The 15,955-nt window shown below is 42.6% G+C and overlaps 1 protein-coding gene across 1 annotated transcript in view; it reads right to left on the bottom strand.

Moving 5' to 3' along the window:
• The window catches only part of LOC125038562, a 114,700-nt gene extending 99,147 nt beyond the window's left edge, over positions 1-15,553 (bottom strand). Inside the window, exon 1 of the mRNA XM_047632095.1 lies at positions 14,049-15,553. Coding sequence (XP_047488051.1) covers positions 14,049-14,866 — 818 coding nt within the window. The 5' untranslated portion in view covers positions 14,867-15,553. The remainder of the gene's footprint in view (positions 1-14,048) is intronic.
• Between the last annotated feature and the right edge of the window lie 402 nt (positions 15,554-15,955).

Here is a 15,955-nt window from a genome sequence, read left to right as displayed (position 1 = left end):
CTAATCCACCTCCCAATCCACCTCCTAATCCTCCACCTCGGCAATCCGCAAGGTAGAGTAATATATCCCCACTTTTCAAAGGACTGCCAGGGAAGGATGAGGAATCAGCCACAAGGGCGCCTCTCTCTAGTCTCCCTTCTCATCCCCCCCTTTTTTCTGTCTATCTGCCTGTCACTGTCTACTCACACATTAAACATACATAAATACATACATACATACACACCCACACACATAGCTGATCGCGTCTGTTTTCTTCAACTTTCTTTATCTTTATCTTTCTTTGTCTCCCTTCGTCTTCCTTCCTTCCTGCCTCCCGACATCTTGCTACCCTTTATTGCCGATGCCAGGAATGGAATAAGGCAACTAATACTCTATAACATAAAGAATTACAATATACATGGATACACACAGGACGACACGACAATACGAATAAAGTGTGTGTGCGTGTGTGTGTGCGTGTGTGTGTGCGTGCGTATGTGCGTGCGTGTGTGTGCGTGTGTGCATGCGTGTGTGCATGTGTGTGTGTGTGTGTGCATGTGCGTATGTGTGCGCGTATGTGTGTGCGTGTGTGATTATGCATATGTATGTGTGGATGCATGTATGCATGGATCTATATATAGGTATAGCTATAAGTGTACATCCATGCACGTTTAAGTTACTTAAACACCACCGCCGTAGACCTGCTCGCAAACTGAACGAACCTACTCTAACCACAGCATCCCACACTCTCATCCCACACTCTCCCGCAAACCCCATCCCCAGGTTATGCACAAATCGACAACCGGCGAACGGGGTTGTGCCATCACCACCAACCCCAACCAGAAAACCGCCATTAAGGTACCACAGCGCCACGTTATTATTGTTTTTCTCAGATCTGCCAGCCACGTCATTTCGTAAGATATCACTTTAGTCATACTTGTTTTTATTTATTTATCTTTTTTTTTTTTTCTTCTCAGGTTCGTTTGTCCTTCCTACATATTTTTATTTATTTATCTTTTTTTTTTTTCTTCTTCTCAGGTTTGTTAGTCCTTCCTACATTTTTTTATTTATTAATCTTTTTTTTTTTCTTCTCAGGTCTGTTAATCCGTCCTACATTTTTTTTTTTTTCATTTATGTACCTTTTTTTTTGTCTTCTCAGATCTGTCAGCCACGTCATTTCGTAAGGTGTCCCCTTTTTAAGTCCGTCCCTCATGTAACTAATTATTCATATATCCATTATTTTTTTTCTTCTCAGATTTGACAGCCACGTCATATCATAAAATATCCCTTTACTCCGTGCCACATATTTTTATAATTTCTTTTCTCTAATTAACCTTTTTTTTCCCCTCGCATTTGCCAGCCGCGTCATTTCATTGCGATATCCGTTTCCGTGTCCGTGACCGACATGCCCGCCACAATGTAAACTTATAAACTCTACCCCGTAAAGACTTTACTTGGAATCTCCTCGACCACGTGCTGTTTGGTTCGCCAGCTTTTGAGTGCACTCGAAACAAGCGTCGAACTAAGGGACAATCGTACCTAATACCCAATGTGCGCAAATGTGTGTATATTTTCAACCCAACGCGTGTTTGGCTGCGATTCAGGCGGCTTAGAATCTTGAACTCTTAAATGTATAACTCTTAAGCTACTCTATTTCCCTTTACACAAATCGGATTTACAAGACAAGTGTTTACAAATGCAAAACAAGGAACGTGACGGATGAAATAAATACAAAAAAAAAGTGTATCGAAGGGTGTTCTTGAAAACCCTCTTTGCATATTCACGCAAGAGAATTTGTCGCTAGAAGGTTTGCTGAATTACAATCCCAAGCTTCGTTGAATCTTCGGTTTACGACACGGATATTCTGGGGAATCGCCGATCTCTGACGCTGTTGGAGTTTCATAGTTTCGTAGTAGACAAGGAGCGATGAAATACCAGAGAATTCTAAGCCGTTTTAATTTGCAAGTATCATAACCATACAGCCGAATATACACATACATAGATACAAATACACACACACACACACACACACACACACACACACACACACACACACACACACACACACACACACACACACACACACACACACACACACCTGTCAAAACATTTCGCTTATACTAGCGGCTAATGAAGCTACATCTGTCCTTCATTAGGGGAGGGGGAGAGGGAGAGGGAGAAGGAGAGGGAGAGAGTAGAGTAGAGTAGAGTAGAGAAGACGAGAGAAGAGAAAAGAAAAAAAGGGAAGAGAAGAGAAAAAAAAAAAAAAAAAAGAGAGAACAACAGAAAAAGAGCGTTCGTTCTTAAGCTATAACCGAATATTTAGTCCCAATCCGATCGACTGCCGGATCCATGCCAAGCCCCTTGTTCCTCTTCCGGTTCCCTTTGCTCCCTCACCCGTTTATTGATACCGGAACACGTATTAAAAAAATAATAATAATAAAAAAAAATAAGAGCATCTTGAGATATTCGAAGGACTACCGAATTTTAACTTATTTTTCTGAATTATGGAAGAATGTTTTTTGGGAAGTTTTCGGACTTCTAAATTTTTTCTTGGGAAGAAAATGGTCCAAGCCCGTCGAGAGAAAGTTTTTATCCCCCTCCTCGACAGACAGACAGACAGACAGACAGACAGACAGAGACAGAGACAGAGAGAGAGAGAGAGAGAGAGAGAGAGAGAGAGAGAGAGAGAGAGAGAGAGAAAGAGAATAGATGCACAGATTTGTTATATTTGGAGAAATTCGAAATCAAAAGATTAAAACGGCACCACCCCGTCTTAACAAACCTTTGAATGCATTTCTCTCCTAAGCCTATTTTTCAACGCAATTCTTAATAAATCGGGAACTTATAACACCAAGGTCATTATCAACTCAGGAAAGGATATACAATCGACCATTTCCAAGGATTTCCGCGACCATTCGTTTAGTATTTTGTTTAGCCTTTTTGTATAATCCTTCCGCATTTTTTTTTTTTTTTGCGTTTGTTTTATTTTGTTTTTTTTCGTCTGCTTTGTTTTGTTTTGATCCCTTTTCTTTGTTTTCCACTTTTCCCCGTTTCCTTTCCTTCTACACCATTCGTTCTAGTTTCCTTTGCTTTCCTATCTTTGACGCTTAATCTGCGCCGTTCTTTTCTCTCCTTCAAATAAACTCCTATAACCCATCATTTTATGGAATACAGAATGAAGAAAGAAAGAAAGAAAGAAAGAACAAACGAAAGAAAGAATGAATGAAAGAAAGAAAGAAAGAAAGAACAAACGAAAGAAGGAATGAAAGAAAGAAAGAAAGAAAGGAAGAAAGAAAGAACAAACGAAAGAAGGAATGAAAGAAAGAAAGGAAGAAAGGAAAGAAAGAACGAAAGAAAGGAAGAAAGAAATAACGAACGAAAGAATGAAAGAAAGGACGAAAAAAGAATGGAAGCAAAGAAAACTAAGCAGCTCCCCCCTCCCCCCCCTGTGAGAAAGACATTATGCCTTCAATACCAGTCACACAGCCTCTCTGGCCTTGATACAGCGTCCGTAATACAGCATAGTAAGTCCCTCGTGAAGACCTTATTGACTTCCAGGTTCCAAGGTCAATCGCCGATCGATTAACAGACCTTAGTCAGTTCCAGGTCGCAAAGAAGGAAAAAAAAAGAAGCAAACAAAGAAAAAAAAAGAAAAGAAAAAAGAAAATGCAGTAGAAAAGAAAAGAAAATGAAAAAGAAAAAAAGTGACTTCCAGGTCTCAGGCAAGGAAAGGGAAAAAAAAAAAAAAAAATATATATATATATATATATATATATATGAAATTAAAAGAAAATGCAGTAGAAAAGAAAAGAAAATGAAAAAGAAATAAAAATAACTTCCAGGTGTCAGGTAAATCGCCACAGCAGCCCACATAAAAAAAAATTACTTCCAGGTCCCAAGTCAACCACCATAACCGAAAAAAAATATGTATACTGACCGATCTAGATCCCAAGGTAAAAACACAGTGATGAATTCAAGACACCCGCTTTTTTTTTTAAAGATTAAGCGGAGTGCCAACTGGCCAGTACTCCCACTATCGATGCGAGCCTGGCACTCCCCAAGGTGATGCCCCGCGCCCCGGGATATTCAATACGCACTCTGAATAAGAGTTTTCTGGCGCAGACTGACCCTCGACGACACGAGAGGGAGAGGGAGAGGTAGAGGTAGAGGGAGGGGGAGGGGGAGAGGGAGGGGGAGAGGGAGAGGTAGAGGGAGAGGGAGAGGGAGAGGGAGGGGGAGAGAGTAGAGTAGAGTAGAGTAGAGAAGAGAAGAGAAGAGGAGAGAAGAGAAAAGAAAAAAAGGGAAGAGAAGAGAAGAAAAAAAAAAGAGAACAACAAAAAAGAGCAAGCAAAAAAGAAAGAAAGACAGAGAGACCAACAAGAGAGCATCGCAAAAAAAGAGACAGGAGACAGGAGACAAAAGAAAAAGAAATACACAGACGCAAGCAGTCCTCTCCGAGAAGCACAGGAGCGCCCATGTCCCGCAGATTAATTAATGATGGACAAGCCTGACCAGCTACAAGGAGGGTGCAGCGGCCGGCCAGAGAAAACAAATGGGAGTTGCAACGAGCGGTTGAACACTGCAAGGAGAGGGAAGACGGATGGTGATGGAAGGAATGAGGAAAATCAGGAAGAAAAGTAAGAGAAACAAAAAAGAAAGAAAGAACAAAGAAAAGAGAGATGAGATGAAAGGAAAATTTAACAAGAGAAAGAAAGTGAGAGACCGAGGGAGAGAGATACCAAGGGGGGGAGGAAGAGAGGGGGAGAGAGGGAGGTGGGGGGAAAGAAAGAGAGAGAGAGAGAGAGAGAGAGAGAGAGAGAGAGAGAGAGAGAGAGAGAGAGAGAGAGAGAGAGAGAGAGAGAGAGAGAGAAAGAGAGGGAGAGAGAGAGAGAGAGAGAGAGAGAGAGAGAGAGAGAGAGAGAGAGAGAGAGAGAGAGAGAGAGAGAGAGAGAGAGAGAGAGAGAGAGAGAGAGAGAGAGAGAGACAGAGAAAGACAGAGACAGAGAAAGACAGAGACAGAGAAAGACAGAGACAGAGAAAGACAGAGACAGAGAAAGACAGAGACAGAGAATGACAGAGACAAAGACAGAGAAAGAGATAGACAGAGATAGACAGAGACAGAGAAAGACAGAGACAGAAACATAACGACAGAACCAGACAGACGAACCCAAACACGCCCACAGACAGACCGCCAAGCAACGCGAGGCGCAGAGAAAGAGAAAAGAGCCGCGAGGGACGGCCGAGCGGTGTTGACGCAGCCAGCGCCCCTGATAACAGAGGCGCAGAGACGAGCGGTGTAGGGTTGACCGCTTCCGGTGCCCGGGCTGAGCGCCGCCCTTGTTCCTCTCCCGCCGGGGCCACTTCTTCCCCTCCGCCTCCTTCCTCCCTCGCTCTGTCTCTTTCTTTCTTGGTTTCTCCCGCCTCCTTCTTTCCCCTTTCTCGCTCTTTCTTTGTTTCTCTCGTCTCCTTCCTCCCTCGTTCTGTCTCTTTCTTTCTTGGTTTCTCTCGCCTCCTTCTACCCCCTTTCTCGTTCTTTCTTTGTATCTCTAGTCTCCTTCCTCCCTCTTTCTGTCTCTTTCTTTCTTTGTTTCTCTCGCCTCCTTCTACCCCCTTTCTCGCTCTTTCTTGGTTTCTCTCGTCTCCTTCCTCCCTCTTTCTGTCTCTTTCTTTATTTGTTTCTCTAGCCTCCTTCTTCCCCCTTTCTCGCTCTTTCTTTGTATCTCTCGCCTCCTTCTACCCTCTTTCTGTCTCTTTCTTTCTCTGTTTCTCTCGCCTCCTTCTTCCCCCTTTCTCGCTCTTTCTTTGTATCTCTAGTCTCCTTCCTCCCTCTTTCTGTTTCTTTCTTTGTTTCTCTCGCCTTCTTCCTCCCTCTTTTTGTCTCTTCTTTCTTTGTTTATCTCGCCTCCTTCCTCCCTCGTTCTGTCTTTGTCTTTCTTTGTTTCTCTCGCCTCCTTCTTCCCTCTCCCTGTTTTTTTTATTTCTCTTCCTTCCTCCCTCTTTTTGTCTTTTTCTTTATTTCTCTCGCCTCTTTCTTCCCTCTTTCTCTCTATCTTTCTTTGTTATTCTCGTCTCATTTCTCCACCTTTCTGTCTCTTTCTTTATTTATTTCTATCGCCTCCTTCTTCCCTCTTTCTCTCTCTCTCTCTTTATTTGTTTCTCTCGCCTCCTTCCTCCCTCTTTCTGTCTCTTGTTTTCTATATTTCTCTTCCTTCCTCCCTCTTTCTGTCTCTTTCTTTCTACATTTCTCTTCCTTCCTCCCTCTTTCTGTCTTTTTCCTTATTTCTCTCGCCTCCTTCTTCCCTCTTTCTCTCCCTCTTTCTTTGTTTCTCTCGCCTCCTTCCTCCCTCTTTCTGTCTCATTCTTTCTTTGTTTCTCTCGTCTCCTTCCTCCCTCTTTCTGTCTCATTCTTTCTTTGTTTCTCTCGTCTCCTCTCTCGTCTCTTTATTTCTTTATTCCCCTCCCTCGCCTCCTTCCTCCCTCTTTCTGTCTCTATATATCTTTATTTCTCTAGCCTCCTTTCCTCTTTCTTTCTTATTTTTCTTCCTTCTGTATTTTTCTTTATTTCTCTCGCCTCCTTTTTTCCTCATTTTCTTTCTTTCTTTCTTTCTCTCATCCCTATATCTATTTTTTTTCTGTTATATTCTTCCTTCTTTATTCCTCTTCCCTATTCAAAATCTTTGTTTCTCTCATATCCCTCTTTCTTTGTTTCTTTTTACCACATCCCTCATTGATTCTGTCTCCCGTTTCCCATTTTCCTTCTTCCTCTCAAATTTATCTTTTTCTTTCTTTCAAACTCAAATTTAACCTTTTCTTATACCCCTATCGCAAACCTCTTTCTATCTTCCTCCTATTACACCTCTCTCTCTCTCTCTCTCTCTCTCTCTCTCTCTCTCTCTCTCTCTCTCTCTCTCTCTCTCTCTCTCTCTCTCTCTCTCTCTCTCTCTCTCTCTCTCTCTCTCTCTCTCTCTCTCTCTCTCTCTCCTCTCTCTCTCTCTCTCTCCCTCTCTCTCTCTCTCTCCCTCTCTCCCTCTCTCTCCTCTCTCTCTCTCTCTCTCTCTCTCTCTCTCTCTCTCTCTCTCTCTCTCTCTCTCTCTCTCTCTCTCTCTCTCTCTCTCTCTCCTCTCTCTCCTCTCTCTCTCTCTCTCCCTCTCTCCCTCTCTCTCTCTCTCCCTCTCTCCCTCTCTCCCTCTCTCCCCTCTCTCCCTCTCTCCCTCTCTCCTCCTCTCTCTCCCTCTCCCTCCCTCCCTCTCTCCCCTCCCTCCCTCCCTCTCTCCCTCCCTCCCTCCCTCTCTCCCTCCCTCTCTCCCTCCCTCTCCCTCTCCCTCTCCCTCTCCCTCTCCCTCTCCCTCTCCCTCTCCCCCTCCCTCTCTTTCTCTCTCCAATTCTTTATATTTTCCCAACGACAGACCAATTTCAATGTGAATTAAACTGGTTCAGCTAAGAAAATTATAGTAAATTATCATCATTATTATTAGTAGTAGTATCATTATTATGATGATGATGATAATGATTATCATCATCATTATCATTATTACCAATAGCATTATCGTTATCATTATCATTAATGCTACTATTACCAATATCATTATCATTATCATTATTATCACTATTATCATTATTATTGTTATTATTATTGTTATTATTATTGTTGTTGTTATTATTATTGTTATTATCACTACTATAGTATTACTATTATTACTATCATTATTATCATTATTATTGTTATTATTATTATTATCATTATTATTATTATTAAGTTATAGTAATATTCAATGTAACCTGCCAGGGACTGACACTTCATTTATTCATTTATCTTTTGAACAAGAAGGGACAAAAACCGCCATAGGCTTACCTAACGAATCGAACGAAAAGAATGCGACTCGCTCAGCTCATTAATTAACCGACGCCCTATAAATAGATCGAAGCGTCAACCCCACACGTCAGCGGGCGAGGGAGGGGCGCGGTTGGACCCTGCAGCCGCCCGCCCCGAATAAAAAAAAGCCGATGGGACCTCAGCCTAATTTCCCCTACGCCTACGCCCACGCCTACGCCTACGCCCACGTCTACGCCTACGCCCACGTCCACGCCTACGCCCACGCCCACGCCTACGCCCACGCCCACGTCTATAAGGGTCCATCCTCAGCGTAAGGATATCCAAAAAGGGCGTCACGCGATTATGAAGAGGATTACACGCTCTCTCCTCTCTCCTCCCTCTTCTCTTTCTATCTCTATCTCTATCTCTATCTCTCTCTCTCTCTACCCCCCCCCCTCTCTCTCTATCCTCTCTCTCTATCCTCCCTCTCTATCTCTCTACCCTCTCCCTCTCTCTCTCTCGCTCTCGCTCTCGCTCTCTCTATTTATATTTATAAATATATATTTATAAATATATATATAAATATAAATATAAATATATATCTAAATATATATATAAATATATATTATATATATATATATATATCCCTCTATCTCTCCCTCACCCACAAACACAAACACAAACACAGACACAGACACAGACAAAGACACACACACACACAGACACAGACAAAGACACACACACACACACACACACACACACACACACCTACGACCTCGCGGATGCAGACAAGGATGCTGGCAGAGCGCGGGATACACCGGGAGAGCGGGAGGCAGATTCCATCGAGGCGTCCCGAGTATGCACGGCGTATTTCAGTGCTTATTATCGATAATGGCGTGATGTTATTTATAAAGTTTTTATAGAGATGGGATCAGTGAGGTCTTGACTGACATTTTTGGTATTTTTTGTCAATAATAATAATAATAATAATAATAATAATAATAATAATAATAATAATGAAAAATAATACTAACAGTATAAAAGTAATAATAATAATGATAATATTAATTGTAATAACAATAATAATGATAGTTATAATAACATTAACAATAGTAATAAGAGATAATAATACAAACAATAATAATAATAATAATAATAATAATAATAATAATAATAATAATAATAATAATAACAATGATAATAAAATACTAACAATAATAATAAAAAATAATAAAAACAATAATAATATCTAATAATAATAATAATAACAATAATAATAATAATAATAATAATAATAATAATAATAGCAACAACAATACCAATAATAATATCTATAACGATAACAATGGTTTCGGTGGTGGTAATAGCAGTGGCGGAGGTGGTGACGTGAGTGGTTGTGGTAGAAGATGTAGAAGCAGAAGAAGTAGCAGTTATAGTAGTGGTCGTAATAGTAACAACAACAACAACAACAACAATAGAAATAAGAGATAATAATAATAATAATAATAATAATAATAATAATAATAATAATAATAATAATAATTATAATAATAATAGTTATAATAATAATAATAATGATAATAATAATAATAATAATAATAATAATAATAATAATAATAATAATAACTTAAGTTGTGGAAGTGGCAAAAATAGCACCAGCATCACTACGACATGACTGAAGGGAGGAGAGACACCAACACCGGCAATTTTAAATATATAAGGTAAATACAGAAGCTTCATCACAAGCTACTCGACCACTTTGCACTCGAAAGACGAAAAAAAAAACTTGATCCAAACAAAATTTTTTTATGATGATGATGACATGATGCTGGTGCTAATAATAATGACGATGATGGTGATGACGGAACCACTTATACATAATACGTCATTTTAACAACTACACGAATATCAACCCTAACCTGGAGCCCTATTACCTACGGGGTAATAGGGCAAAATAGGGTAAGGGTAAAAAGGGAAAAAAAAAAAAAGTGGCAACCGAGAGACTTGAAAGGCAAAAAACAATACACACAACGCAACTGCGCAAAACAATGCACAAATCACAGAAACAAGTACTTCGACACAAACACAAACACAACCTGTCTTTGTTTTTTTCTTCGTTTTTTTTTTTTTTTTTTTTTTCTAAAACACCCAAACCTTTAAAAATAAATATATACACCGACAACAATTTGCGAAAAGGGGCGACGCACTTTCCACGCCACATCGAATTGCGTAACGAGAGCAAAAAAGCCCGGGATCTACTGCAATAGATAGAAGCTGTCAAGGGCCCTTGGCAGCCCTGACAACCCCAAACCTCACCCTCCCCCCCCTCCCAAACACACACACACCGCCCCTTTGTCAAGAGTGGCATAACGTGGCATGACAGGACGTCGACGCAAGACACCCATTAACTTCGCCATTCCATCTACTCCGGACACTTCTTGCGAACGATCTTTAAATAAACGACCGAAAAATAAAGAAAATAACCCACAGACACACGAATCGAGGTTGGGACAAGTTTTTGCTCCCAAAAACTCCCCGTTTTTTTCATTAAAAAAAACAAACTTCAATCGCTCCTCCCATACCCGTTTTCAGGGCAATTAAGTTTATCAATACCATCTACCTGTAAGTGAAGAAATCATACATAAGAAATCATAATTTGGTATTATCGTCTTCATTTTCCGCCCCGACTGTGTGTTTATCTAATTCACTTCGAGTTAAGGGCGTGAGGAGCAGGAGGAGAAAAAGCAACAGAAAAAGAGAAAGAGAAGAGAGAGAGAGAGAGAGAGAGAGAGAGAGAGAGAGAGAGAGAGAGAGAGAGAGAGAGAGAGAGAGAGAGAGAGAGAGAGAGAGAGAGAGAGACTAGGGTGAAGTTACAGCAAATTTATAGAACAAAATGTATATATAGAGTAATAGTAGCAACAGTGTTCGTAATAGTAATAGTAATAGTAATAGTAATAGTAATAGTAATAGTAATAATAATAATAACAATTACAACAATAATAATAATAATATAAATAATAATAATAATGATAATAATAACAATACCAATAACAATTACAATAATAATAATAATAATAATATATTAGATATATGTTCGTGCGCGTGTTTGCTTATTTACTGTACTCTTCAGTATAAATCAGGTGCACTATAACGATAACAAGCGCAACCTTTACCTATACATTTTGAATATGCAAATGATAAAAAAAATAGGGATGTTCTCATTTTCATCGACTGGTCTGACTACTGCCAACATAATCCCAAGTAGCACTGGCATGTCAAGAGCAGTCAAGAGGCACGTATTTGGTTGATGATGGTTAAACGTTCCTTGTACCTTGGAACTCTTTAGAACCTTATCTTGCCAAATGATACCCTTTAAAAAAAATAAGAAAACAAAATAACTGATGATGATAATGGTGATAACAAATAATAATAATACAAAATAGATAAAAATAACAATAACAATAATGATGATTATAATAATACTGATGATAATAATTTTGATGATGGTGATGATGATGATAATATGATAACATAATAATAATAATAGCAACAATAATCATAACAACAACAATAAAAATAATTCAACTACACAGAGGTCTGGCCTCCAAAAAAATCTGACACATTATCATCATTTTTTTTTTGTTTTACCTAAAAACAAATAAGATAACGTAGCAAACAAAACCTATTAATTAGTTTAATGGGTAACAGTTATCAACAGTGGATTATTTGACATGTCTCTCTTATCAGCATTATATCTTCGATTACCTACAGACAATTTGACATATTTTTTTCTCAACCCTTTCTTCCACTGACCATTTTTTCCTTCCAGTGACCATTTTCATTTCATTGTAGTCACCTTTGCATTTCCCTTACCCCCTTACCTCTTTGACATCAGTTAGGAAATAGTGGGTAACAAGCATTAACTACACGGGGTACGGAACGAAGCTATGACTGGCCAATCAGTGGGTGAAGCCAAATGAAAAGATGGGGTTCCTCTAACCCGTCTAACCTTCTCTCCCTTTTTCTTTCTAAATGTGAGAAGTCGACCCTAAAAACTAATTTTCATCGATTTTGAAATAAATTCCGGGAAAATCTAAGGACTCGGCGTCCACTGCCATTTCTAGACGAAGATAGAAATATGGCCCTCCTCCTATCCTACTAATTCTACTACATTGCTAATATATAAATATTTATGTGTATATATATGTATATATATACTTTTTTTCATTAGCCTATTACGTACAAAGACCACGGCACCAAGCACGGCCCAAGCACACACTAATCTCTGGAAGCCATGGCTTGAACCTCTCCCAGACATGTGGCCGGAGACCAACCCCAGGGCCAGTTCAAAACAGCGCCAACCCACGCCGCTGACCCAGCCAGACCCACGCCACGACCACGTGACCAAGGCAAGACCCACGCGCGACCCCTCGAAGCTGACCTCTCCCCGGAGATCGAAGGAGGTCGGCATCAGACCCAACCAAGCCCAGGACCAGTGAGGACGCCAAGCTCCTCGATCCCTCTCTCCCCAAGGACTTCGCATTATACTTTCAACGCATTGTGTCCGCGCACGTTAAGTTTCCCTGGGCACCCCCCAACTCAATTCAGGTCCTTCAACGGCCCTAAAGGACTCTGAAATTACTTTTTCTCTAAGTTAGTCCCCAAGGTCTGAGTAATCGTTTTGAGTAAAGTTTACATTTTGTTAGATTTTGTTCTTTTCTTCTTCTTTTTTAGTTTCGTCTTACCTTGATTTATGAATATTAAAAATCATCTGTCTAAATCCAATCATCTGATATTATTGTATACATCCCTGAAAAAAACAAATCATTTTTTTTAAAGACCTGTTTTTTTGTTATTTTTTACATATATCAAATTAACGCTATCTATCAGATCTTCATACTACAGCACTGAACTTCATACTTCATTCCATCGACCTTAATTTCAGACTCCATTTTCTTGACTTTAAATTTATGCCTTACTTTATCTATCTGAATCTTATGCTTTTTTTTCTTTGTTAACAACGGAGAAACTGAGGAAGATGTTTGAATGAACGGCTTACTGCGTAGTAAAGTAGTACTCCGTTATCTACCGTCTTATAACCTGAGATAAACAATCACAAATTTTATAATACTTTCCTCTTCCAAGATAAAACATCTATTGGCTATCCATGCGATACCAAACGGAAGAGAGAAAATAATTACATATCGTGCACAAACAGCAAAATAAACCCTTTTCGCTACTGGCATATTAACGTCGCATCTAAACCCTCCTGAACTACCTAGAGTCAAAAAAACAATGCACAACATCCATCTGTGTAAACAAATACTTACGACACACATATAAACATACATATACTGTATAATTCTACTTCCTCTCCACATATACGCCACCAACCTCTTTTACTACATTTGTGCTTGGCGTTAAACCTTAATCAACAGATACTGAACTAAACTTGTATTGCATTTCTTATCTAATTTAAGATCAGATCTTGTAGCCTGACGTGTGCTTGTCATACAACATCATAGCGGTGTTGTTTCGAGATCATATGCCAGACAGACAGAGTGATAGACAAAGAAAAAAGCGAAAGATCAAGAGAGAAAGAGACGAGAGAGAGATGTGAGAGAGAGAGAAAAAAAAGAGGGAAGAGAGAATGAAAGAGAAATAAATAAAAGAGAGAGAGAGAGAGAGAGAGAGAGAGAGAGAGAGAGAGAGAGAGAGAGAGAGAGAGAGAGAGAGAGAGAGAGAGAGAGAGAGAGAGAGAGACAGTCGCCCAATTTTCCTTTCATATTCGCTTTTGTGGCAAGGTGACGACCACTTTATGTCTAGATCTGGACATCTTCCTTTAGACAGAGTGATTTTATAGTCAGACACTCGCTCGCTCTCTCGCGTTTCCCCCCCCCCCCCCCCTCGCCGGGCTCTCTCTTTCACTCACTCGAGATTTTATCCGAGTCTGAGTCTGTCTTTTTTCCTCTCTCGTAATATATAAAATATATAAAATAAATAACTGAGAAAGAATTCTCATGCACGAAACGAGATCATCACGCCAAGGGCCACAATTGTCCTCCTGGACATCGCCCATCGCTGGCTTGTTCGTCAAGGTCGCCAAAAAGACGATCTCTCTCTCTCTCTCCCCCCCTCTCTCTCTCTCTCTCTCTCTCTCTCTCTCTCTCTCTCTCTCTCTCTCTCTCTCTCTCTCTCTCTCTCTCTCTCTCTCTCTCTCCGACTTCCAACACAAAAGAAAGCTTGGCTGTACCTTCGCCTCCGCCGCGGCGTGGTTCGCTCGCGGCCCGGTGCGTCGTCGGCCTGGAGTCGGACCTGCTGGAAGCGGTCCAGGAGGTCGCCCTCGTGCCACCACTCGGCGTCGGGCTCAACCTTGGTGGTGACGGCCGGAGGGCAGCCGTGTGCTTCCGAGAGGCAGCTCGCCGTTGCCGACGACGCCGGCGGGGAGAGGTGCTCCCGGCTCAGGTAGCGCAGGTAGCCCCCGCTGGCGGGCACGGCCCTGAAATCGTCGTAGGGCGGCGCCTGGTGGTGCTGCGGCTCCTGCAAGCTGGACAGCGGTCGCGGGTACAGCCGCCTTTCGAAGCCCGCCCCGGGTGGCTCCCCTGGATGCGGGTGCTCGTAGCCCGAGTATTGCTGTGGTACGGGGTAGCCCTGCCTGCGGGGCTCAGCGTACCCCCCTTGGTTGTCCAAGGGTGATGCCATGTAGGAGGAGTAGGCCACCTGTTCGCTCAGGTGCGCGGCCCTGATTCCCACGCCGGCGTGGGGGCCCGCGAAATGCGACATGTGCGCCGCCCCGTTATGCGAGCCCGCCACGGGGCCCCTGTTCGCCTCGTGGCCCCCGTCAGGAGGACCCATCATGTGGTACCTGGAAAAGTCGGCGGCGGAGGGGGCCCTTTCCTTCGGAGGCGCCAGGCTGCCCCCGTCCTGCGCGTGCGGGAGGGGCATCCGGCTGTGGCATTCGGGGTGGACTCCGTCGTGATGGGCGGTGGGCGCCCTGACGCCGAAGTCGTTGTAGCCTCCGTAGCTCGGGTGAGCGCCCGTTACGGGGTAGGGGTACTGGGCGACAGGCATTGCACTTCACTGGCTGGCCTGCACTATCATTAACACTGCACTTGGCACTTTTAGATAACTTTGGATTATGTTCTAATATATCTATGTATACTTTATTTATATATATATTATGTAACTATACCATATATATTTATCTTCATATATATATCTTGACTTACACTATGATATTAGTAACACTGCTTACGCCGTACGTATGTTTAGTACGTAATATATTCCTGTATCGTAGATGCTTGCTTACACTAGCTTTCTATTCCCTATGTTAGCGTCGAAGCGGACTACATTAACTAAGAACTGGGCAGCACCGCGCGTGTTGTCCGTCGGGATCCGTTACACGAGCACCTCGCCGAGCGCACCTCCAGGATGATCACGCAGGTCAGAGCGCCGACGGCCTGAGTGCATGCTGGGGGAGAGGGGAAGCAGAACGGGGCGTGGACGGGAGAGGGGGCAAAGGGGGGCAGGGCAGCGTCCAGGGCGAGGGGGAGGGCAAGCCAGCGGGGCCGAAGAGGAGGAGAACGGAGTCCTTTAGGGGGTCGCCGTGCTGGAGAGCCACTGGAACACAGGTGGTGCTGCTGAGAGCCAAGCCTCGAGGACGACTGGCTGACCAGCGCGCGAAACCTCCACGTGGGGGTTGCCAGGTCTACTGGTGCGTAAACCCTGGTCGCGGAGGGACAGTGAGCCAGTGTGCGAGAGGAGGAGGAGGAGGAGGAGTTGGAGGAGGAGGGGGCGAGGGCACCACTCAGGCACTGCTGCGAAGGGGGGAGGAGGGAAGGGCCTAGTGGGCTGTGGGGGAGAAGGCAGGAGTGGGGGATTCTCCGCCGGGGGAGTGTCTTATCCTTCCCACACGGACCAATTCCAATCCCACAACGACTGCCGCCTCTACTGATGATTCTCAAACTAAACAGTCCAACTGATGTTGTTTTCTGATTAATGAGCGAGAGAGCGGTTCAGAACAGCAACACTGCCACGCTATTGGCTATTTCCTACCCAGGTCTTGCATGGCAATTGGCTGACCACTGGCTGGCCCCGCCTCCTAGGGCACAGACCGCGGCCCTACCCACATGTTTCTTCTTCTCCCTCCTCGGTACAAGT

This window comes from Penaeus chinensis, chromosome 3, assembly GCF_019202785.1.
Source record: "Penaeus chinensis breed Huanghai No. 1 chromosome 3, ASM1920278v2, whole genome shotgun sequence".
Classification (NCBI taxonomy): domain Eukaryota; kingdom Metazoa; phylum Arthropoda; class Malacostraca; order Decapoda; family Penaeidae; genus Penaeus; species Penaeus chinensis.
Note: the sequence above shows the minus strand (reverse complement) of the source record. Positions and strands in the feature narration are given on the sequence as shown.